General features: G+C 60.4%; 5 protein-coding genes across 5 annotated transcripts; all 5 read right to left on the bottom strand.

Annotated features, from left to right (window-relative positions):
* On the bottom strand, nt 1-447 carry BXZ73DRAFT_26564 (uncharacterized protein; the record flags this gene model as incomplete). Its single annotated transcript, XM_048017736.1, has 1 exon — nt 1-447. A coding segment is annotated over one exon (447 nt), but the record flags the coding sequence as incomplete, so codon positions are not given.
* A 2,290-nt stretch (nt 448-2,737) lies between these two features.
* BXZ73DRAFT_54860 (uncharacterized protein) lies at nt 2,738-3,259 on the bottom strand (the record flags this gene model as incomplete). Its single annotated transcript, XM_048021233.1, has 1 exon — nt 2,738-3,259. A coding segment is annotated over one exon (522 nt), but the record flags the coding sequence as incomplete, so codon positions are not given.
* A 1,369-nt stretch (nt 3,260-4,628) lies between these two features.
* Nucleotides 4,629-6,197, bottom strand: BXZ73DRAFT_81626 (uncharacterized protein; the record flags this gene model as incomplete). The annotated part of the gene is made up of 1 exon (XM_048023538.1): nt 4,629-6,197. The coding sequence occupies one exon, from the start codon at nt 6,195-6,197 to the stop codon at nt 4,629-4,631; it is 1,569 nt and encodes a 522-aa protein (XP_047872667.1).
* Nucleotides 6,198-12,461: 6,264 nt separating this feature from the next.
* On the bottom strand, nt 12,462-17,906 carry BXZ73DRAFT_23714 (uncharacterized protein; the record flags this gene model as incomplete). The annotated part of the gene is made up of 5 exons (XM_048017681.1): nt 12,462-12,664; nt 12,740-13,300; nt 14,771-14,916; nt 16,471-16,942; nt 17,228-17,906. Coding segments are annotated over 5 exons (2,061 nt in total), but the record flags the coding sequence as incomplete, so codon positions are not given.
* Nucleotides 17,907-23,052: 5,146 nt separating this feature from the next.
* Nucleotides 23,053-23,517, bottom strand: BXZ73DRAFT_21365 (uncharacterized protein; the record flags this gene model as incomplete). Its single annotated transcript, XM_048017622.1, has 1 exon — nt 23,053-23,517. A coding segment is annotated over one exon (465 nt), but the record flags the coding sequence as incomplete, so codon positions are not given.

Here is a 23,517-nt window from a genome sequence, read left to right as displayed (position 1 = left end):
TGTATAGACGATGTAGTCGAAGAGGATGATGTTCGACTCCGCGACCCCGGCGCGGATCTCGATCGTGTGCGCACCGTTGGATAGCCCCGTCTTCGCGAACACGCACACGTTGTACATGTAGCCCCAGGTGTCGTCTGGCTGGTGCTGGTACGTGCCCACTTGCTGCCCGTCGAGGAAGAAGATCATGTCCGAAACCGACTCCACGAGGAGAGCCTTGTTCGGGACGACGTTGAACACGTACACCGCCGTGCCCGTGAACTGGGCGGTGATCGCGTGCGGGACCTCGTTCGGGCTCGTCGTGCCGTCGTGCCAGGTGCCGTCGTGCACGCTCGTGTGATCGAGCGAGACGGCGCAGTTGGTGCAGGTCGCGCCCTGCTTCCACGCGCCGGTGTAGACGGGCATGACGCCTGTTACGGCGTCGCCGTTCTGGTCATCGATCGTCCAATTGGTCGCCGCGCCGCACACCGCGAAGTCGAAGAGAGAGAGGGAAAAGAGGAGGAAGAGGAGGGCGTGCGGAAGTCGCCGGCACAGAGAGGAAATCATGCCGCTGCGCGAGACGCACGAGGGCTTTCGTTACGAGGAAGGGGAAGGGAAGGAGCGGAAGCTCAGACAGAGCATAGAGCAAGCAGAGGAGAGAAGGGAAACTCACCGGGAGAGCCTGAAGGGGGACGCTGTCAGCACCCCGTGAGCACTAGCCAGGGCGACCACGGGAGAAGTCTGATCAACTTTTCCCCACCAGCATCACGATTGACAGTGGCCGCGGTCATCACCGATGATGTACCTTGCTGTACAAGAGCGCGTATGTACCAATTGAGCACAAATATGCTTGCCAGTCGCGAATGGGCTCACTTGCGCTCGTATGTATCGAGTTGCGTTGATTTGAAGTCTAGACTCCAGAGGGTCCGATTACGATCAGTCCAAAGCATAGTAACAATGGGCCAGGAGTTGGACGTTGAAACGTTGAAGATCGACATGGACGTGTGCAAGAGGTACCTCGAGGCTGTCCTGAGAACAAGATCAGCGCCCGCGACACCAAATCGCGTGACGGCATACACCATGTACTTATATACTCGCAGCTCACCGTCATCGGCTCAGCTCAAGCGCACCATCTGCATGAACTAAATCATACTTGATTAACCATAGAAGGTGGTGGCAGAGGTGGTGGACTCTCGAAACTTGGACTCTAAAAATGTTATACCATAGCCTCATTGCCACAACCTTCACCCTCCAGGACAATGCCGAGACGTTAGAATGATCGGTGATATAAAGCTTCGTGACAACAACTCTCAAAGTATGGTGTGTCTACAGACGGAGTGCACAGTATGGATGGAGAAACACAAGAACGCCATAAGAAAATAAGACAATAACATTACAAGCAAAGACGCGACAACGGGTACGCAAACCCCAAAAGGCATTGTCCAGCCCGGCCACGACCGCAGCTCAGGGAATATAAGTATGGATACGGAACGGGTCAATCATCTTAGGATCATTGAACGTACGTAGGGGGGAGCTCGTCCATCATCTGCTGCAACTCCTGCTGCTCCCGCAGCCGCTCGATCTCCTCTTGTAGTATATGCACCTGATTTCGGAGCGTCGAGATGCCTGTCGTCGTCGACACCGCACCAGGAGACACCGATCGCGGAGGCTCTTCAGGTATCGGGGGCACAGGTATGTTGTGTACGACCGCCGCACCGTCCGAGAATCGCGCCTTTTCGGCCGGGAACCCGTTCTCGGTGGGCGGTATCGGGAGCGGCTGGACAACGCGGAGCGACCTGGACGACGCGGTGGACGACTCTGACCTCGACGTTTCAGAACCTGTGCCCGACCGGGGCGTACCTGCCATCAACGCGGCGGAGGCGGTGAGTGGCACCATTTGGTCGGCGTACGGCAGTATCGACTGGCTGAGGCTTGACAGTCGATTTGGTTGCAGAGGGCTGGCGTACGTCGTCGCTCCGGGGCTGACGGGCACGTCGGATGGTATCGTGCGGAGCGGTCTGAGTGCTTGTGGGCCCTGCCCGGATGCCGACCGCGCCTCGTTGCTGGCCGTAGAGGGGCGGGAGGATGAATGCGAGAGGGTGGAAGGATAGGCGTACACGTCGTGGGGCGAGGCGAAGGGATTGCTCGAGGATGACACGTTCGCCGCTGAGCCAGCCGAGACCGACGAGTAGATACCGGCGCTGCTCGCCCCGGCGGCGAAGCTACCCGCGGCGTATGCGCCGAACGAGGACGCCGCGGACAGTGTCGGATGGTGGCCGGGCCCGGCAATACCAGGGGTGCTCGCACTGGATCCATTGACGTTACTGTACTGCATGTCTTCGACGGCGACGCCAGAAACGCGATTGCGGTTCCGTCGACAGAGCAAGAAGAGCAGCGCGGCCGCCGCGAGGATTGCGACCACACCGCCGGACACTCCCCCGGCGATCGCCGCGACCGGGGTGGACGGCTTTGTATCCGCCGCGGCATTGAGCGAGCCTCCAGTCGGAGCTGCGGCGTTGGTGCTTGATGAGGAAGGTGATGAAGATAAAGGAGTGGAGATAGAGTTGGTCGTGGAAGTATTCGGCGAAGTCGAAGCCGAACTGCTGCTTGTTCCCGTCAGGTTCGGGGTGGACGTGGGCGATGTGGACGACGATGTGGGCGATGTGGGCGAGGACGTGGGGGTGGTAGAAGTAGTGGGATTCACCGGCGTCTTAGTAGTCGTCTCCGTCACCGTGGTGGGTTGTGTCTCCACATCCTCGAACGTATACACCATGTAGTCGAACAGCACGAGTGACGAGGCATCGCCGCCCGAGGTGATGACGAGTGTATGCGGCTCGTTCGCGAGCCCCGTTTTAGAGAACGTTAGCACGCCATACTGGAAGTCCGTGCTGGTGGAGGGGTTGTGGGTGAAGTCGCCAACTTCGGTGCCGTCGAGAGTGAAGGTGAGAGTGGTGAAGGTGGTCGTGTACTGCACGGTGTTGGCGAGCACATTGAAGACGTACACGGCGGTACCGGTGAAGGTAGCGGTTATGGTGAGGTCTTGCGCGTCATTGGGGCTGTGCGTCGCGTCGTGCCAGGTGCCGTCGTGAACGTCCGCGGTGTTGAGCTGGATGAAGCAGCCGTCGCAGGTCGCGCCTTGTTTCCAGGAGCTGGAGGGGGCGTAGATGGGTACGGTCCCCGATATGCTATCCCCATTCTGGTCGTCAATCGTCCGGTTGGAGGCTGCAGCGGCGGCAAGGGAAACCCAAAGGAGGAGTGGGACGAGGCAAGAGCAGAAGAGCATCAGGACGCGCTGCCGACGCGAGTTTAGAGGAGAGGGAGGAAAGCGGCCAAAAGCCTCATGCGCACAAGGTGCTGGAAGGGAAGAGAGAACGAGAGACGCACCCAGCTCTCCTTACCTTCCTTACCTTGTTTCCATGAGTGATGCGTTGATGTCCGATGCCTCCTGCCCGTCGGCGTCTATTGTGTTCGTCATTCTACAGGCGTCTATCTGTCAAGAGTAGCTGCGCTCTCTTTGCACGTTCCAGCTAATCACTTCGAACCCTCGCCGGGGACCATCCACTCCGACAGCCTCGAGTGACTTGTGGATTTCGAGGAGCTCGCACTCACGCAGAGATCATGGTGAGTGCTCGCCGTCTATGTGTACTGCTATCTGCTGCACCCGTGTAGCCGACGCGTGCCTGACCGCCGATCACCAGCTCTCCGCGGAGGAGCTCATGGCTGCAGGTAGGTGCCTTTCAACCCGCACTTCGCACCCCTCCAGGCTCCGACGGGCCTGCTTGCGGGATTCCCGGTCGGATTTTCCTCTGTCTTTGACAGTACGCAACTATATGCCTGGACACGCCCTGTCTGCACTGAGCGCCGCGCGCAGCAGAAGATGGTGCCGGTATACACGGTATCGCGCCCTCACGGCGCGCACCACTCGAGCCACAAGATCGATGCGATGCACGCGTCAGTTTAGGCGTTGCTGGGCTATCTGGAGGACTTTGACCAGACAGGTGCGCGACGCGGCCGAGTCGCGTGGCCGACTCAGTGTGTCGTGCGCGTATTAAGTACATATACGTGTCTCTGTATGCAGCAGTCACTGTGAATACACACGGTTTCTTCTTTGCACATCTGCCGCGCGAGCAGATGGCCGGACGGTTGGCCCAGACGCAAGGGAAGCTTGGAGTCCTAAACATTGGAATAGATTCCAATGGTTCCGACCAGACGGTGCAACGATGTGTAACACGCCAGAACAACTTTCCATTGAATATTCGTCATATTGTGGATGTTCTATATCCTTCGAATGCTTTTTTGCTGATGAAGATTTGCGACGACTTAATTGCTAGGAAATGCCCGAGTCGAAACACACCAGAGTCTGGGGATGTTGCACCGCAGCCTTACTGACACGACCTTCACCTCCGGGGCGATGACGAGACGTTGAAATGGTGATATAGAACTTCGTGACAAAGACAGCACTCAAACGTATGGTGTGTCTACAGACGGAGTGCACAGTATGAATGGAGAAACGCAAAAAAACAAAAACTAAATGTGGCGATAAGATGATAAGCAAGCACGCGACAACGGACGTAAAGGCAGCGTCCAGCCCAGCCACAGTCGCGGCACAGGGAATACAAGTACGGGCACGAAACGGGTCGGTCGTCTCAAAGTCATTGACTGTACGTAGGGGGAAGGTCCATCATCCGCTGCAGCTCCTGCTGCTCCCGCAACCGCTCGACCTCCTCCTGCAGTATCTGCAATTGAGTTCGAAGCGTCGAGATGCCTGTCGCCGTCGACATCGCTCCAGGAGACGCCGATCGCGGAGGCTCTTCGGGTATTGGGGGTACGGGTATGCTGTGCACGACCGCAGCGTCTGGGAATTGCGCCTTTTCGGCCGGGAACCCGTTCTCGGTGGGTGGTATCGGGAGCGGCTGGACGACACGGAGCGGTCTGCTGTTTGTGGACGACGTAGTGGATGACTCCGGCCTTGACGCTTCCGAACCTGTGCCCGGCCGGGGCGAGCCTGCCATCGACGTGGCGGACGACAGTCGATTTGGCTGCAAAGGGCTGGCAGCATACAACGTGGCCCCGGGGCTGACGGGCACGTCGGAAGGTATCCGACGGAGTGGTCGGAGGGCGTGGGGACCCAGCGCGGACGTTGGCTGCGCCTCGTTGCCGGCAGTGGAGGGGCGGGAGGATGAATTCGAGAGTGTGGAAGGAGAGGGGTGCGCGTCGCAGGGCGACGCGAAGGGATCGCCCGAGGATGAGACGTTCGCCGTGGAACCAGCCGAGACCGGCGAGTAGATGGGTCCGGCGCTGCCCGCGGCGGCGGCGGAGTTACCCCCAGTGTATGCGCCGGACGAGGACGGCGCGGAAAGCGTCGTCGGATGGCCGCCACCGGCAAGTCCGGGGGTGCTCGCCGCCCTCGATCCACTGTACTGCATGTCTTCGACGGCAGTGTCGGGAGTGCGGTTGCGGTTCCGTCGACAGAGGAAGAAGAGCAGCGCCGCGGCCGCGAGGATCGCGACCACTCCGCCCGCCACTCCACCGCCGATCGCGGCGGTGTTGAGGGAGGAGGAGGCCGGGGCGGTGCTCGATGGGGGAGATTGTGAAGATGAAGGACTGGAGACAGAGTTGGTCGTGGAAGTAGTCGGGTTCGAGGTGGACGTGCGCGAGGACGTGGTGGTGGCGTCGGGTAGTGTATTCTCCTCGGCCGTATACACAATGTAGTCGAACAGTATGACTGACGCGGCTTCGTTGCCTGAGGAGATGACGAATGTATGCGGCTCGTTCACGAACCCGGTTGAAGAGAACGTTAGCGCGTTATACTCGAAGTCCGTGTCGGTGGTGGGGCCATGGGTGTAGTCGCCAATTTCGGTGCCGTCGAGAGTGAAGGTCAGTCGGGTGAACATCGGGGTCTTGTTCTGTACGGCGTCGGTGAGCACATTGTAGACGTACACGGCGGTACCGGTGAAGGTGACGGTTATGGTGAGCTCCTGCGTATCATCGGGGGTGTACGTCGCCTCGTGCCAGGTGCCGTTGCGGACGTTCGCGGTGTTGAGGGGGTAGCAGCCATCGCAGGTCGCGCCTTGTTTCCAGGCGCTGGAGGGCGCGTAGACGGGTACGGTCCCTAGCACGTCATCTCCTTTCTGGTCGTCAATCGTCCGGTTGGAGGGGTTGGAGGTGGCGGCGGCAGCGACCCAAAGGAGGAGTGGGACGAGGCAAGAGCAGAAGAGCATCAGGACGCGCTGCCGACGCGGATTTTCAGAGGAGGGGGAGGAGAGAAGCCGAAAGGTGCATGTGCACCAGGTGCTGGAGGGGAAGAGAGAGCGAGAGACGCACCGAGCTCCCCCCAGACCGCGCAGGAGGAGGAGCGGGTTTGATGGCCGCACATCCGTTGCTGCCGATCAAGTGCGACGTGACCTCCAAGGCTCTCGGCCCTCTCGAGCCTCGAGCTCTCCCCCCATCATTCCCGTCCTGCTCATCGATTTGCCAGTGTGCACATTTCCCCGCGGGCCTTGGTGTGTACAAGTACGGAGGCTATATCCATGAACAGATGTCAGAGGGTGAGCAGGCCTGGTTGGTCGATTGGTGTGTTGTGACGGCGGCGATGCAGAGAGGAAGCTGGTGCCTGGCGGTGGGTATGAACCATTGCCAAGAGTGGATCACGCGGCAAGCCTATCAGGTGGCCGACGCACAGCTTGTGGTGACGCGGAACAGGCGCCCGCCCCATGGACCTTCCCCGATCAACTTCGATGCAACGCACTTACTTTGCGCCGATGCACTCCCAGCACATCGATAAGTGATGGCTTCAACAACCTCGACCTAGAGGTTCTGGTAGGCTTCCTAGTTCCAGGTGTACAGTATTACAGCAGCGTCTCTGCTCTTTCCGACTCCCTCAACTCGCGCAACCTTCGGGTTCTTCTGCAGAGCCTCCTCTTCACGCCGAGGCCATCCTGGCACTTGCGGCGAAGGCGCGTCTGTCAGGCTTGGCCCCGCGTGGTGGGCGCGGTCGCCCCCGCCGCGCCGGCGCTGCGTGGTCCAGATAGGTATGCATGGTCGTCGTCGTAGTGCGTCGAGCTCCTGTCACACGACAAGAAATGCCGGATATTCGGTGCCCGAAAAGGACCTGGGACACGGTACTGCCATGGTACCTGTCACGGTCACGTTCTTTGTCTGGTCCGCGCCGGACCGGACAAAGAACAGGAATCCTGTTCCGGGCATGTTGGGGGCATGGTCTGCGCCCGCGCAAGCAGCCTGGTCTGCAGCAGACCAGGGTGTGGGCAGGATTCATGGCCTTGGCCTGGTCGGCCGCAGAGATGGTTTCATGTTCGGCCCCGGAAATTCCCGTACAGTCAGCACACAGAATGTATGACTGATGATGAAAATATATTTATTGGTAAACTACTACATGGCGGCAAGAGTCTGAACACAAAACCACCTCTGTGGCCGACCAGGCCAAGGCCATGAATCCTGCCCACACCCTGGTCTGCTGCAGACCAGGCTGCTTGCGCGGGCGCAGACCATGCAGGACCCGGGCAACTCCACCAAAGGTATGTCCGGTCGACCCGCGAAAATCGCCCTCGCCTAAGATAACTTGTCATTCGGCGCTAAGATAACTCGGACATACGTCTGTTAGGCGCCTTACCACGTGACCAATGACGTCATGCTCGCCGCGCACATTTTCCCCGAGTGTTCAAGCCCTTGTAGAGCCCACCGGCACTCTGAGTCGTTATTGTGCAGCATATTTGAATGTATGGTACATGGGTACAATACGTATGTCTCGTAATACACAAACCTACAGATGCAGGGAATGATACAACTGGTACTACACCGTGCTACTGCCACTGCTCGGGTTCACCAGGGTGACCCGAGGGTCATTTCAACATGACCCGCACCGTCACCCACGCAAACGTGTACACCTTCCATAGAAAACCGCGTGTTATGTGCGCCAAGTGGAAGCGCAGACGCACGGAATGGGCGGGCGGCGAGACCAGGAGGTACTGGTAGTGCCGGTCCACAGGCCGAGCGTGGGGAGGCGGTCGTACCGTCCTCGTCCTCGCCAAATAATGGCTCGCGGGTCGGCCACCGGGGTTGGTGCTGCGGGGGCGAGGTGTAGCTAGCGTACGCCCGGGCGCTGCCCTTGACTCGAGGCGTCGCCGAGCTCGCTGTACGAGCGGCGCGACCCCGCGCCGTCGTCACCGACATGTCAGTACGGGCGGCAGTAGGTATCGCAGCCATACCCATACCCGCCTTTGAAGCTGTGCTTGGCGTGCGGCGGAACGCTTGCATGCGCCGCGTCCACATGTGTTGTGCTAGACCTCGAGCGTCGGGAGGATCTGTGGGATGAGGGCGCTGAACGCAGGGGCTTACAGAGCGTACAGATCCACAAGGACTCGGACACGACGAGTGACATGAAGGTGCTGGTGCGGAACGAGTCAATGATGAGCCCCTATACGTGTGGATAAAGGATATCGGGGAGGTGGACGTATATGGTTGAAAGGGTGATCACCATGAGCGCACCAGTAGCGATGGAAAGCACGGAGAAGTCGCAGTATATAAGGATAGGTCAGAGCGGGGTCGTGGGTGTGCAGGATAAAGAAAGGTGCGCACTGAGAGCCACTAGGCGGACGACCACAAGCAAGACCATGATATGTGCGCTTTGGGATTCTTGGAAGAGGAGGATGGAGTAGAGAGCGACAAGGCGAGTAGAAGTCGAGGTTGAAGCCGAAAAGATGTCTCGAGAACCGGTGCCGCGAAAACGAGGGGCCTCGTTGGCGCATCCTCCACAGTCGGCTGCGCTTACCCTCCCCATGCGAGCGTGAGGCATGCGGAACGGCGCGACGTGACACTGGCGGGTGAAGCTGTCGTTGATGAGTCGTGTCAATAGCCTCCACTTCTCGACTCCGTGCATATCTGCAATGACCAACACGTACCTTCATCCTTTCCGACCACCACTCGCATGATTCGCGTATTAGTCTGCCACCGTTTCTTGCGGTCGAATTTCTCTCTGGTCATCACATCTGCGGCGATCCGAGAGGGCCTGCGCGACGCGCATGCGCTGCGAAGCCTCGCGAAGAGACATCTGGGGTGGCTCACCAGCAGCTGCTTTAGCCACTCGAGCAAGTTCTCATTTGGGACCAATCTCCGGTGTGCGCCCTGAGTGAGTCGACGTTGCTAATTAGGACGTGCAGGTTGCGTGCAGGATGGTGGAAAGCTGAGACCGCCCATAAGCGCCGGCGTTCGGGGCCCATTGTCCCCTCGCATAGGATAAGTCCGGACATACATTATGGGCGTCTATCCCGATATGGGGCGTCTGCTAAGATAACTCGGACATACCTCGTTGCCTTTTATGGACACTTTGATAAGACAACGCCGGACATACCTCTGGTGGAGTTGCCCGGGTCCTGACCATGCCCCCAACATGCCCGGAACAGGATTCCTGTTCTTTGTCCGGTCCGGCGCGGACCAGACAAAGAACGTGACCGTGACAGGTACCATGGCAGTACCGTGTCCCAGGTCCTTTTCGGGCACCGAATATCCGGCATTTCTTGTCGTGTCAGTGGCAGTGAGTACGGCGCGGGCGTAGCGACGCTTGGAGCGTCGACGGACGGTGGAAGAAGCGTTCAGCACAGTTTTTGCGACGACGTGGAAGACGTGCCGTTGAAGAGCCGTAAGATCAATAAGGAGTTCGACTGCTTACTACTGGCCTATACCTACGATAGGGCTTTGCGTTCCATACACGAAGCTACTCGATTGAAGTGGGTCCGATGCTGGGTGACGCTCTTCAGTACGTCTCGTGGCTTGCTGATCCGCTGAAGGCCGCGAGGAGTGCGGAGACGGAACGAGCGCAGTTTGCGACATCACGTGGAGCGTCCCCTCGCCCAATCTCCCTGAGAAGCGTCACGTAAAAAGATCTCCTATCAAAACGTACACCAAGCGTCCGAGAAGGCTGAAACTAAAGATGCGCACCACGCTAATGATATCGAGGCAACTCCTCCGCCTCCTCTCGCCGCCCCCCCGTCCGCGCTCCGCCTTTGCGGACAGCCTACGCCCTCTCATTCTCCAGCAACCCCTGCGTCTGCGACCGAAGCGCAGGCATCGGCCCCGAGGGCACCAGCTCCGCGGCCCCAGGACCCCGCCACTGGGAACCAAACGACGGCGGAGGCGCGTGCATCGAGTACGGCGGCGCGACGGTGGGCGCGCGCGAGGACCGGTAGCTCGGCAGGCTCTGCAACGACTCGCGCTCGGCGCTTTCCTCCGCGGCCTTTCCGTACCCGTCACGCGCAGGGGAGTCGCAGGATAGGGCGCTTGCGCTGGAGACGGAGGGCGAGTACTGGGAGTCGGGGTTCGCGACGCGGAACCGGCGACGGCTGGGCTGGAGGGGCGGAGCATGCGCTATGGGCGTGTCCGGGTCTTGGAAGGGGTCATCGTATGGTGGGGTAGGATCGTGGTACGTCGCGGGGGGCACAAGTATGCCGGCGTCGCCTTCTTCGAGGTCGCTTCGGAGCTCCTGCATTTCTTGCCGGCTTTGAGACCCGGGAAGGCTTCCGTCGAGAGAGATAACGTCGGAGGGGCGCGTGTACTGGGAGCGGTGTCGGCGCATACAGAGTACGGCGAGAAAGATGACGAGGACGAGTCCACCGACGACCCCACCGACGATCGCAGCAGTGGGGGAAGAAGAACGGTGGGCATTTCCGTTTGAGTCGCCTTGGGAGACCCCGTTCCCACCGGACTATACGGGCGAACGTTGACCAAGAAACCCGGCGAAGAGACGGGACGACCACATACCTGAGCTGGACTCATACTCGAGGAGGTCGAGCTCGGAAGAGTGGTGGTACCCGTTGTAGCCGGATCCGAAGATGTCGAGACCTCCCCGTCGTCTTGAAAGGTATACTCCGCGCGGTCAAACAAGGTACGCACTGGACTTTCACCAATCACCCGAACGACGAGCTCGTGTTGAGAGTTGTTCAGGCTCTCGGTGGAAAACACGGTTTGGTTGTATAGGAACTTCGAAGAAGACGTCGTCGGGACATGCACAAAGTTCGACACCGTGGTTCCGTCGAGAATGAACGAGAGGTTATCGGCGAAGGGGAGGGTATTGGCAAGGACGTTGAACACGGTTATGCCCGTGCCAAAGAACTGGAGGGTGATCGAGAAGGGCTCCGTGTCCGTGTCCGGATGGTAGGTGGCGTTGTGCCAGGTGCCATTGAAAGTCTGTAGGGGGTCGAACTGGACGAGACAACCGTAGCATGAGTTGCCTTGGCTCCATTCACCAGCGGGGGAGTAGATAGGCTTGAGGCCTGTGACACTGTCTCCAAATTCATCGTCGATTGTGCGATTTTGGACGGAGGCTGCCGCAACAGAGGAGGTGCAAAGATGGTATACGGAAGCAAGGAGGGACAATTGAAGAGGTCGTGGAAGGCGAGCGGTGAGGTACATGCTTGGATGACCGGCACCCAACCAGGAGGGTAAAGGGAGGAAGTGAACATTAGATCTCGCAGTACTCAGGACTCACTCGTCGGCGTCGATTGACCTTGGGTGAGTCCATCTGCCAAGCCAAGCGCTTCTGATTCGGTTTTCGGGGTCTAAACGTGAACATCAGAGACTGATCCGAGTCCAGGTCGATGAGACAAGCAGATCATCGAGCTGTGGGTATAAAAAGCAGCGGGACCGGGAGGGTCGCCGCCTGCCAGCCAGCGTGCCACGGGCCATGGTGGAGGCCTCGTGGGATCCATGACGTCATAACCCAAGCTCTTGGGGCTCAAACTCGTCTTGAACGTTTGAACAGTGAACAGCACACGATGTCCCATACAGCGACCCGTCGAAAGAGAAAAAAGCCTATCGTTGCCATGTGTTGAAACAAATCCGATGTGTAAGGAGCAAAAACACGAAGGTGAACCATGAGCCCAGTGCGATGCACTGCCAAGGCTCGGACCAGTCGACAACAAAACATCCAGACATGCGACATACGAAATGCACTTCCTGCCTATGATTTTCGTGAGCCTCAACTCCCGTTCAGACCGAAGAGACATACTCATATTCCCCGTCGAACATCAAGTCATGTTCAGCCGACGACTCCGCGCCGGCTTCGCACCTTCCCGGGCACGATACTCGGGCAAGCGCTCTCCCTCCGCCCTGTGCTCGATGAAGCTGTTGACCTGCGCGCGCAGCATGGCGATGTTCGCCATCAAGAGCACGGCGGACCGGGCGTGCACGCGCACGCGGCGTGAATGGGTCGGGGCCGGGGCGAGCGGCGGCGGGGGCTGCGCCGCCGACGTCGACGACGGGGGCTCGCGCGCGCGGGCCGCGTCGGAGGTCAGGCGGCCTCGCGGCGGGTCTTCTGGCACGTCGTACAGAGAGAAGTGCCCGACCGTGGCCCGCGTCGTGGGCGCGATCGTCGACGGTGCGCTGGCGAGCGCCCCGTCCTTGCCGCGCGCGATTCGGAGGTAGAGGGACTCGGCGTGGACGAACTCCTTCTCGAGGGAGAGACGAGAGGAGTGCCGGTGCCGGCGGCGAGTGGGCCGGTTGCGGAGGAGGACGCGTAGGCCTAGGGACAGGAGCACGGCGCCCGCGATTCCGCCCGCGACTGCGCCCACAATCGGCAACGCGGAGGGCTTGGGAGAGTGACTCGAGGGAGGGGCCGTAGAGGAAGGGGCCGTGGTGGGATTTGGTGACGACGAGAAGATCGGGATGATCGGGGATACTGTTGAATGAACTTGGGTATCGACAGTAATTGGGTGCGAAGTGTCGCCTCGCGTAGACGGGGTGATTGAGGAACTGGTTGAAGCGGACTGTGCGAAGGAGAGAGGCGTGGTGGAAGGGTCGTCAGTCGTGTAGAGGGCATAGTCGAAGAGAGCGAGTGAAGCCGTGAGCGGGTCCAACTCGATGGTCAACCGGTGCTCCTGCATGAGCAATCCTGTTCTGTTGAAGACAAGGACGTCGTACATGATGTCGGGACCGGATGGGTCAGGATTGTGTGTATATGGCGTAGGGTTCACAATGTCGTCGAGAATAAACCAGAGTTCGGTGTCGATGGTTGTACCAGGGATGCTGGCGCTATTTAGCACGATATTGAACACGTAAATCGCCGTGCCGATGAAGTTGATCACGATTGAGCATGTCGGCCCGGGAACTGGATGGTATGTCGTGTCGTGCCATGTACCGTTGATGGTGCGGTTCTCCTCCACTTCCCCTCCAAGTGCCTTTCCTCTAACATTGCAACCCTCGCACGTCGACCCTTGTTTCCAGGAGTTACTTGGAATGTAGAGTGGCTTCTTTTGAGTGCGGTAGTCGCCCATGTCGTCGTCAATGGTCACATTGATCTGTGCAAAAGAGTGCGCTGCGTAAAGAAGAGTGAAGAGGAGAAGCAGAAGCATGCCGCCGCGCGCCGATGTGTTTCTCATTGAATGAGCCGTTGGTCGTGGAGTGGATGAGTCGGGGAGGTGAAGGAGTCGGTGTACATGACTGCTCGCTCCAGGTATAAATGGGCAGAGCCTGCCCGACCGGCCCGCAGCCTGTATTGAGCTCACAGGTCTCTGGTCTGTCATGAGGGGGAAGCGTGCGCATAGACGTTGCACGTCATATGGGACTGACCAGCGTGCATGATATCAACGCATGCGAGCAGCCTGCGAAGTGAGGCGCTGAGTGAACTGAGCGATGAGGACCATTCACCAAGTGAGACGAGGGATTGCAAAGATGTGCTTGGGCGTGGACGGATAGTTGCGAAAGTCGATCTGAAGATGAAGGCGGCGCAGATGAACAAACTGTCCAGGGTGGAGTCATGGCTACTTGCCTCGCTGCTGCGAGGACGGCGGGTGTACGAGCCCGGCATCGCGGTCGCGGCAATCGGGCGCTGTCGGGGGCTTCGCACGACTGCCATCTGATGATTGTAACCAATGACCAACCAATGACTCCTGGGTGGTGTATGCATCGCAAACTCACCTTCACAATCATTCTATTCTCAATGGCACCAGCGAGCCGATGTCGCATGCGCAATGCGCATGGGCACCCGGACTCCCGGGTACATCAGGGCGCGTGTTCGAGCCCCGCCCACGCCGAAGGTCGTCCGGGAAGAGCATACACATTGCAGGGGAGTTGAAGTACACGCGGAGAGCGGAAGACCATAGTACAATACAGCATCGTAAGGCATGGGTCCTCGCTGTCCTAACGGCATCCGTGGGTCAACGCGCACGCTCCCCAGCACGACCCGCACGATACGACGCACCTCAATAAATATCCTCGCCCTCTGCCCCCCTACACCCTCTCCTTCTCGTCCCTCGGGAACCCCTCCGCCATCAGCCGCCTCTCGTGCTCCAGCTGCGTCCTCAGCGTCCTCACCCGCTCCCTCAGCCTCCGGAACCGCGCCGCGTCGTCCCGCGGGAGGCTCTCCTCGCTCCGCTTCTCCTCGCCCGTGATGTCGCGCATCGTCGACTCCAGCAGGCGTATCTGGTCCATGAGCTCCATCAGCCGCACCGAGTGGTCCGTGCTCTCCGAGAACGGGGGCGCGGGCACGTCCGGGCGGTGCGCCGGCCCGCGGACGAGCGCGTTCGCGTTCCAGTGGTAGGCGTGCGGGGAGTGCGGGTGCGGGGACTCGGTGGGGCTCGAGGGGAAGAGGGGCTCGCCGCGGTCGCGCGGGGTGATGGGCGTGGGCGCGATCATGTCGTTCGGATCGAAGCGCAGGCGCAGCGGCGACGGTGCCGCGGGGGCGGGGCGGGGGATCGTGGCGGGGGCGACGAAGGGCACGAAGGAGGAGGAGGAGTCGGCGGGGGAGGGCGTCGCGCGCGAGCGGGGGCGGCGGCTTCGGATGGACCGGATGGACCAGGTGGAGGGGTGGAAGACGATGAGACCGCGCCGGCGTAGGACGTAGACACCGGCCGCGAGCGTGAGGATCGCGGCGAGGACGCCGACTGCTGCGCCGACGCCGGCGCCGATGACGACGGTCTTGGACTGGTCGCTCTGGGGTCCTGCGGCAGCGCCTGAAGCCGATCCCGTCGGATGTGCTGACGATTCAGACGATTCAGACGACAGAGTGGCCTTCGTGAATGTGCCTGGATTGTTCGAAATCGTGTACGACAGTGTCGCCGATCGGGTGGAGAAAGTTGTAGGAGTGGTGTCGTTCTCCGTCGTGTAAATGGCTTCGTCGAAAAGTACGAGAGAGTCGGTAGACGGATCTGTCTGCATGACTAGTGTATGCGGCCGATTGGCCAGGCCGGTTGTGGAGAAAACGAGTACGTGGTACATGATCGAGCGGCCCGCAGGGTCTGGTATGTGCGAGAATGGTTCTTGAGGTGCACCGTCGAGAGTAAAAGTGAGGCTGGTAGTGGTCGTGGTACCGCTGATGACATTGGCGATGAGGTTGAAGATGTAGATTGCAGTGCCGGTGAATTCGATTGTCACCGAGCTCGGTTCACCTTGCATGGCATGATAGGTTGAGTCGTGCCAGGTGTGGCTGAAGGTGTGCTCCACCGCAACCTGACCTCCTGGATATGTATTGGGTCTGATGTAGCACCCAGGACATTTTGAGCCTTCGGACCACTTGCCGGGGGGATTGTACAGAGGCACCGTCCTAGTTGATGCGTCGCCGAGAGTGTCGTCGATAGTGACATTTGTGGGTGCGGCGCGGGAGTATAAGGAGAGGCACAGGGTGAGGACAAGGGAGTGGAAGGTGAGGCGGAGCGCAGCGGTCGACCTCGAGGACATAAATATCGACGACTAGGGCGACTGCCCGTGCTGAGGCCACTAAAGGAGATGGTCGAAAGCAAGCCGTGCTTACCCCACGAATTCGCCATCGGGGGGGTCGTTTCCACGAGCAGATAGAGTTTGGCTCAGGCGTCTTCCTCTTGAGCATGACGGCACCAGGGGAGAGAACACGATGGACATATGGGGGTGAGCGCGTTCCAGTCATTCCCGAAGTCTGATCATCTCTCACTGCACCATGCCCGTCGTCGGACGTGGATGGAAACAGGACCACTCGGAGCGAAAGCGCGGGCTGCATCTGTTGGCTCTAAGACATCCAGTCCGACCGACCCCGGCCTGTACCGAAAGCGTCCGTCGAGGACGGGAGTCAAGAGCATGACCAAGCGGAACTCCAGGAGGGTGAGAAGTGATGGATGTGGGAGCAGTAAACCGCATCAGCTTCGAACGGGGCACAGCAAAGACGCTTCCGTCCAAGCGCCGATTAAGGCGGCGACCAATCTTTTACCGGCGGCCCAATCACCATCATGACATCGCGCTCATTCCTAGTTCGCTGCCACATACCTGTGATACGCATGATGGTCCATCGTCCAATTGTGCAAGTATTACAATGGTATTGAGGTATGTACTCCGTCCAGTGTCCACGCACCGCGCCGCGCCAGTAGAACTCCAATTTACTACCGCCGCCGCCGCCGCCGCCGAGGCATGGTCTCGTTCGCTAACCGCCTCCACGTCTCGACGATCGCCTGCACCCTCCGGATTCGCTCGTCCAACTCGTCCAGCTTCTCCCACCCTGCCCCGACCCCACCGCCGTACGCCGACTCGTTCCCCTGCGCGTTCACCACCGCCAAGCGCGGCGCACCGCCGCCCTTGCGCATGAGCTGCAGCTCGCGGCGGTGCTCCTCGAGCTCGCTCAGCATCTGCTCAAACTCGGCGGCGCGTATCGACGCCTCCGTGCCCGATACCGATACCGCCGGGGCTGGCACGTCGTCGCGCGGTGGCGCGCGGCGTGGGCGGGTGTGCGCCGGCAGCAGCGGCCGCCTCGTCGGGCTGGGCGACGGGCGCCCGCTCGGCACGACGAACTGCACCGAAGCGAGCGCGCCGCTGAACGTGCTCGAGAAGTTGGTCGTGGGGGAGTACGCCGTGCAGGGGACGTCCGCGTCGTGGTCTGGGGGCGGGGAGTAGACCGGTGGTGGGGAAGGCAGCGGCTGGAGGGCGGGCCTCGTCCTGGGTGGTATTTCTGGGGCTTGGGCGAGGCTCCCCACGTCCCCACGGGCTCGCACGGGTCCTGCACCTGAAGTGAGCTCAGCTCGCAGTCCGGCCGCTCGAAGCGCCGAAGCGCGCCCGTCCCGAAAGGACCACCACTCACCGCGCGCGGAAGACAGCAGGCGGGACGGGACTTCGACTTCTAGTGCTTGCTTTCCGCCGCCGTCTATATCCTCTTTTGCTCCCGACCTCAGCGCGCGTGCCCGTTGTCTCCGCCGTCTGAAGAAGAAAAATCCTAGGGCCACCGCCAAGACGGCAATGATGGCGGCGAGGACCGCCAGAACCGCAGGAGGAGTCCCATTGCGACTTTTCGAAGTGGATTCTGAGGGCGTCGATGAGGAGGCCGTGGCAGAATCCGATGCACGTATGTCGGTCGAGGGAGGGACTGTGATTGAGCTGGCCGTCGATGAAGAGGTCGTGGTGGAATCCGATACACGCATGCCGGTGAGTGGAGGGACTGTTGAGGTAGAATCTAATGCATGAATCGGTGGAATTGGGCTGTCCTCGGCGGTGTACATGAGATAATCGAATAATATCAGGGAGTCTGCGCCTTGAGGATCCGAGCGCATTTCGAATCGATGAGGGCCGTTAGAGAGGTTGGTGGCGCTGAACACGAGGACATTGTACAGGAAGTCAGAAGCAGTAGGGTCCCGGTCATGGGCATAACTCCCAGAGAGCTGGTCGTCGATGTAGAAGGTCACATTGGTGAAGGTCGTGGTGAGCCCCATTTTGATGGTGTTGGCGATGATGTTGTAAGCGTAGATCGCACTGCCTGTGAACATGTACGAGATAGAATGGACTTGTGGATCTTGTTTCTGGGTGGTATCGTGCCAAGTCCCATTATGCACGAGGCTAATATTGACATTGGAAGGGTTGATGTCGCAGCCCCCGCACGTGTTGCCTACTGACCATAAACCCTGCGGCGGCCAGTACACCATGGCGAGGTCGGAGTCATCGACGGTGCGGTTGACACTTCTGCTCCAGGTGGAAAACGGAAGGAAGGCAAAGATGATCGACAAAGGGACGAAACGAATGTGAGAGGCACTGCGGAAGGAACGCGCAGGCATGAGCGGAAAGAACGCGTGGAGACGAGCGGCATGGGAGCTCCAGCACGCACCCTTCATGTAGTCTGGTGGCTTGCAGCGCCTCCATACAACTCAATCTGCGACATGATCCAGGATGTTTGGCAGTCCCATCACGTTGGTGCTGCGTTGTGTTGGCGCGGACGACTGAGACGTGGGATTGCCGTCATCCCGCTCCCGCGCTCGAAGCACATCTTGAACCACACGGTCCACACCGTCTCCAGGTCCTGGAAAGCTGTTATCTTCGGAGCTACACGGATAAGGCCATATGCAGTGTCGCAGATAATTTCAACATCACTCACTCGAGACGCGTATTCTGGTTGTCCACCGCCCTGACTCCCTCCATTCCGGCGTTCCATGGATGAAGTCCTTGTCGCGAACGCGACTCTCGGATCGAGTGTAGACCAGTGCTGCATCATCGGCGCATGCAGAGCTCGTAGTTCCGCTGTGACAGCGGAGCTGAGCGGACCGAAGCAAGCTGTGGTGCTCCGCGCCTGCTGGAACCGGGAGTTGGCGCCTCCTCGGGATGCTTGTTATATCGTTCGCAAACTCATTGTCGCGCCGCTGAGGCTCCCGTATCCATCGAAGCTCAGTTCCATGTTAGTCTCGTTCCCAGACCCTCCAGCGCTCCGCTCCGCTTGCCGGAGGGTCTGGTGCATTTCGGGCGCGGGATGCACATACGTGACGACAGTCACCAACTGATCGTTATATAATCGCTGAGTCATCCGGCAGTGTGCGAGAGTTCCCGTGGGCCGTCACGCACCAAATCCTACAGTACATGGTTCGTACTTCTGACTGTGCGGCAAAGGATCTCCTGAGATTGTGAGCCGCGGTAGATCTCCACTCATTGAGAGCCACCCTCAATGTCGTTGTCCCTTTTAAAGCTCAACCCGGTATTTATATATTACATACAAAATAAGTTTGCAAAGGCATCCTGACGCAGTGGTATAGCTCTCTGGCGTTGCTTGCGGTTTGCTTCGGTGCAAGGGTGCCATTCCGTGTTTTGTCATTTTCGCGCTTTTTCCTTCATAATGTCCCATTGGCACCCATTCTAAATCCAGTTACTCCTAATCATTTACTGCAGCACAAAAACACGTTTGTGGGGCAAATACCCACGTTGGGCACAACTTTGCTGGTGTGAGATGGAAAAATTATGTGGAGAGGCAGGATTGAACCCTGTACCACACACACAGGCGAGCGTCGATACCACTCAGCCAAACAGCCTTGTATATGGTGGTCCATATGTAATATATGACCACGTTGTTTGGCTCTGGAAATGAACTGCCTGGGAAGTGGGTGCTGGCGGACGAGCCATGTGGGGAGGCTGTAGTGGAGAAACTGAACTGGGTGGGTATCAAGGAGGACCCCACGCCTGCGCACCCATCCCAGATGAAGGACATGGATGACCAGCCCGCGCTACACACCACTGATGCTGGAGCTACCCGAGGACCTGTATGATGCGTTGACAGGCCCTGCACTTCCCGCCCACCCAAAGCCCTCTGAGCATGCGGCAGAACCTCGTGAAGGCTGTCACCCCCGGTGGGATCTGCCTACGTGTCGCGCACGCACCCTAAGTCTGCGATTGGGTTCGACCGCAGGCACAGTTCAGTGCGAGGACACGCCGAAGATGAGAATGACGGGTGGAGCCTTTGCGCAGGAGCCCAGGTAGGCGCGCGTGTACAGAGCTCTCGCTCTCCGTCGCGGCGTCAGACTCAACGTTGTCGCTGGCGTCTGGGCCCTGGGGCAGTCAGGCCGCGCCTTCGTAAGGGGGTCACAGGAGGTCATGGTGCTACCAGAACGGGACATCGGGGAAAATCGGAGTGACCGCCAAAGTCACGTATCTACATCCCGAGCCCGAAATGCACCAGACGCTCTACGAGCACACCCAACGCGCGCCTGCCCCGCCCGCGTGAGAGTTTCAGCTTTTGCACGGTTCTCATTCTCTCCCGATTCAGTCTTCCCCTTCCCAATTTGGTATACCCTCCCCTTCCTATTATATAATCACCGTGTAGGGGCAGGCGTGTGTTGGGTGTACTCGTAGAGCGTCTGGGAACGAGACTAAGTTCCATGTGTGCGCACATGATTGTGGTTATGTAGCTGGAAGGGGCTTGGCACGCACTCGTTGCCGTGAAATAGGGAACGACTCGTCTGAGCACATGGTACTTACCCACAAAGCGATGAACACCGGTCCACAACAGCGAGAATGCTCAGTCCGTTCACAACGCCGCCCGCAGCCTGCGCAGCCTTCACGACAAAGTTAGGAAACTCGACATATGAACATATGTAATACAATAGCCACCCACCCACTAACACACGTGCTCCGAGGGCCCATCCAGGCGTTCGACGCAACCCTGCTGTGGATCATCTCACCCTCCTCGGTGTCCTACCGTCCCGGGCCCTCACGGCCCCCTTCCCTCGGCAGGCTCTCCTCAACCGCTCTCAGCGCCTCCTCCAGCTGCCCTCGCACGATCCTGATCTGCGCGTCCAGCGCCGCGCTGTCCCTTCCCTCCCCCTGGCCAGCAGCGCCGCCCTCCTCCCCGTCCGCCTCCGCCTCCGCCGCCGCGTCCTCGTACGACGCGACGCGCCGCTGGTGCACCAGCGTCTGCAGCTCCCGCTTCTTCTCCTGCAGCTCCCCGAGCGTCGCCCGCAGGCGCGACACGAGCCGCGCCGCCCGTGTCGACGTGATCGACAGCGCGGGCGCGGGCACGGGCGCTCGCGGGGCGCCGCGGCCCCCGCCCCCGCCAGTTCTCCGGCGTGGGGGAGAGCTCGAGATCGCGGGCGCGCACGGGGGAGCGCTCGAGATCACGGTCGCGCACGGGGGAGCGCACGGGACGGCGGGGACGGCGGCGGCGCGCGGTGGCGCACGCACGCGGTGGTGCAGCGCGAGCGCGGTGTCCGGCGGGAGCGGGGACAGGCGCGCGTCGAGCGGGGGCGGCTTCGCGGGCGGGGACGAGCCGAAGACGGAGAGCCCGACCGCGTCGTCGTCGTCGGGCGCGAGGAGGTCGAGCGGCGCGGCGGGAGGAGGAGCTGAGGGCTTGTGCCCGCGCGGGTGGCGGAGGAGGACGGGGATGGGCGTCGTTGGCGCCGTCGAGACCTTCGCTGCAACCGCGGGGGGAGGCGGAGGCGGTGGGGCGTGGGTTTGATGTGGCTCACGGCTTCGCAACTTCGGGGGATGCGACTTCGGTGGGTGTGATAGCGGTGCTGGTGGAGGGGCTCCGGGGCTGGACCGTTGAGGAGGGGAGGCTGGCGTCGTGCGCGGGGGCCATGTTCGCGGTTTGCGCGGGCTGGGGGTGGAGTTCGTATCTTGGCGCGTTTGGTTGAGCTCGACGTCGACGCTGTCCAAGCTCGCGGTGGCCTTGCCTAAACTTCGCCGCTGGAGGACGATGAGTGCAAGTACGATCACAGCTATGGCGAGCACCCCGAAAAGCACAGCTGCGACGGCAAAGATTGGTAGGCTGAGGGTGACAAAGCGCATCGTGCCTGAGTGACTGATGTGCAAGTCCACGGCAGTGGCCGTGTGGGAGTCTGGAGGAGTACCGGATGTTCAGTCTCACGTGAACGCGAATCGAAGGGCGACTCACTGGTGGCGTGGCTGGGGAAGAAACGGAGAAGAGCAGTGTGCCCATGGCGAGCAGTAATAAGGAAGAACAAGAGAAGGGCAGCAAAGCGGAGAACGCAATCACCTCGGCATTGGATAGCAGTCGACAGGAGACGGGATGCACATGGAAGAGTGGCTGCGAAACATCCAACCGTCAAGGTTCCCGGATGGAGGCGTTATTGACGGGCGCACAGGCATGCAGGTGGACGGGCGTGTACGGGGAAGCACGACCTGAATTCTATCAACAGTGTCCGGCGGTCAGATCGTTAAAGAACAAGCGCCATGGGCCATAATAACAATACAAACAAGCACCGCCTATTCCCGACTACGTCCAGGGCAAGGCTGAGATCTGAGAGGCGACGCGCACTCACCGGCAGCGCTGTCGCCACCTCTCCTCCACCGCCTCGCCTCGCCTCGCCTCGTTTCCTCCGCAGCCCCCTTCCCGCCACGCGCCACGCGCTGCCTCCCGTCAGGTACCGTAGAGCGGCGGAGCCTCAGAGAGCAACTGCTGGTCCCTCTCCATCTCCGCTCGGAGCTCCGCGATCTCCGTCCGAAGGCTGGCGAGCTCCGCGCGCAGCTGCCCGCTGCGTTCCGACCGGCGGCCCCGAGAACGGCCCCCACGCGACCGTCCCGAAGAGCCCGAGGACCCGGTCGTCGTCGTCGGGGTGGCGGACAGGTTGCTCGTGCTCTCGCCGCGGCCGTGGCCCGGGGTGAGGGGCGAGGCCGCCGACGCGGGCGTCGTCGCCTGGGGGGAGGGCTGGCCGCTCTCGAGCGCGCGCATCTGGGACTCGAGCAGCTGTATGCGTTGGACGAGGTTCGCGCGCATCTGCGCGCGCTCGCCACGTTCGCCGCGGTCCGTCCGCGGTCGGCCGCGGCTGCCACTCTCGCCCGGCGTAGCGGGCGGTTCTTGTGGCAGTGGGGGAAGGGTTGGGCGGTGGCCGATGATGGGCACGAGAGGCTCCGTCGAGGCTGCGGAGACGAAAATGCGCGCGTCAACATTGCTCAGCACGGAGGGGCGACAGCGGACGTCGGAGCTGGAGTGGGCTAGGAAGACTCACTGACTGTGGCCCCACTGACAGACGACCCTGGGCCGAGGCGGCTGTTGCCAAGGCTGAGACTTGGGAGGTACGGGCGAGAATGCCGGCGCTGGGGAGGAGCGGGTTGGGAGTGTCCGGGTCGAGTGGTGGGGAAAGGTTCAATCATGTTGGAAAGATCGGGTTCGGTGGGGGAAGGTTTTGGACGACGGCAGAAACAGAACAAGGCCAGGCCGGCAAGGACGAGCACGGCAACCCCGCCGACGACCCCGCCGACAATGGCGCCAAGGTTACTGGAACTCTTCGTCGAGGTGTCTGTGGTCGCAGCAGAGGGCGTGCCAGAGGATGTGGAGCTCGTTCCGGAGGCGCGACCGACCAATGGGATGGAAGTGGAAGAGGCAGAGGTATTATCTTCGGTGGTATATGCGATGTAGTCGAAGAGGATTAGAGTCGCGTTCGGGCCTCCTCCTCCAATGATCGTGATGTTGTGGGGTGTGTTGGAAAGGGAGGTGTTGATGTAAACGGGGAAGCGGTAGATGAAGTCGGCGGTGGATGCGGGGGCCCTCACCGTTTGCCCAACAAGGCCGCCGTCGATGTAGAAGGTGTAATTCGTGAATGTCGTGATACCGCCAAAGTTGTTGGCAAGCGTGGCGAACACGTAGACCGCGGATCCGTTGAAGGAGGCCGAGATGGTCCGCGGGGGGTCGCCAGGGTGGTAGGTCGAGTCGTGCCATGTGCCGTCGAACACGCTTGCCTTGATGATGTGAGAAGTGAGAGCGCACCCTGTGCATGTCTGCCCATCCGCCCATGCGTCTCCAGGGGTGTATACAGGGACAGCGCCGGTGGAAGAGTCGCCTTTCTGGTCGTCGATGGTGCGGTTGAC

The sequence above is a fragment of the Epithele typhae genome (assembly GCF_022376455.1).
Source record: "Epithele typhae strain CBS 203.58 chromosome Unknown BXZ73scaffold_85, whole genome shotgun sequence".
NCBI classification, from domain to species: Eukaryota; Fungi; Basidiomycota; class Agaricomycetes; order Polyporales; family Epitheliaceae; genus Epithele; species Epithele typhae.
This window is presented reverse-complemented; position numbering and strand designations above follow the sequence as displayed.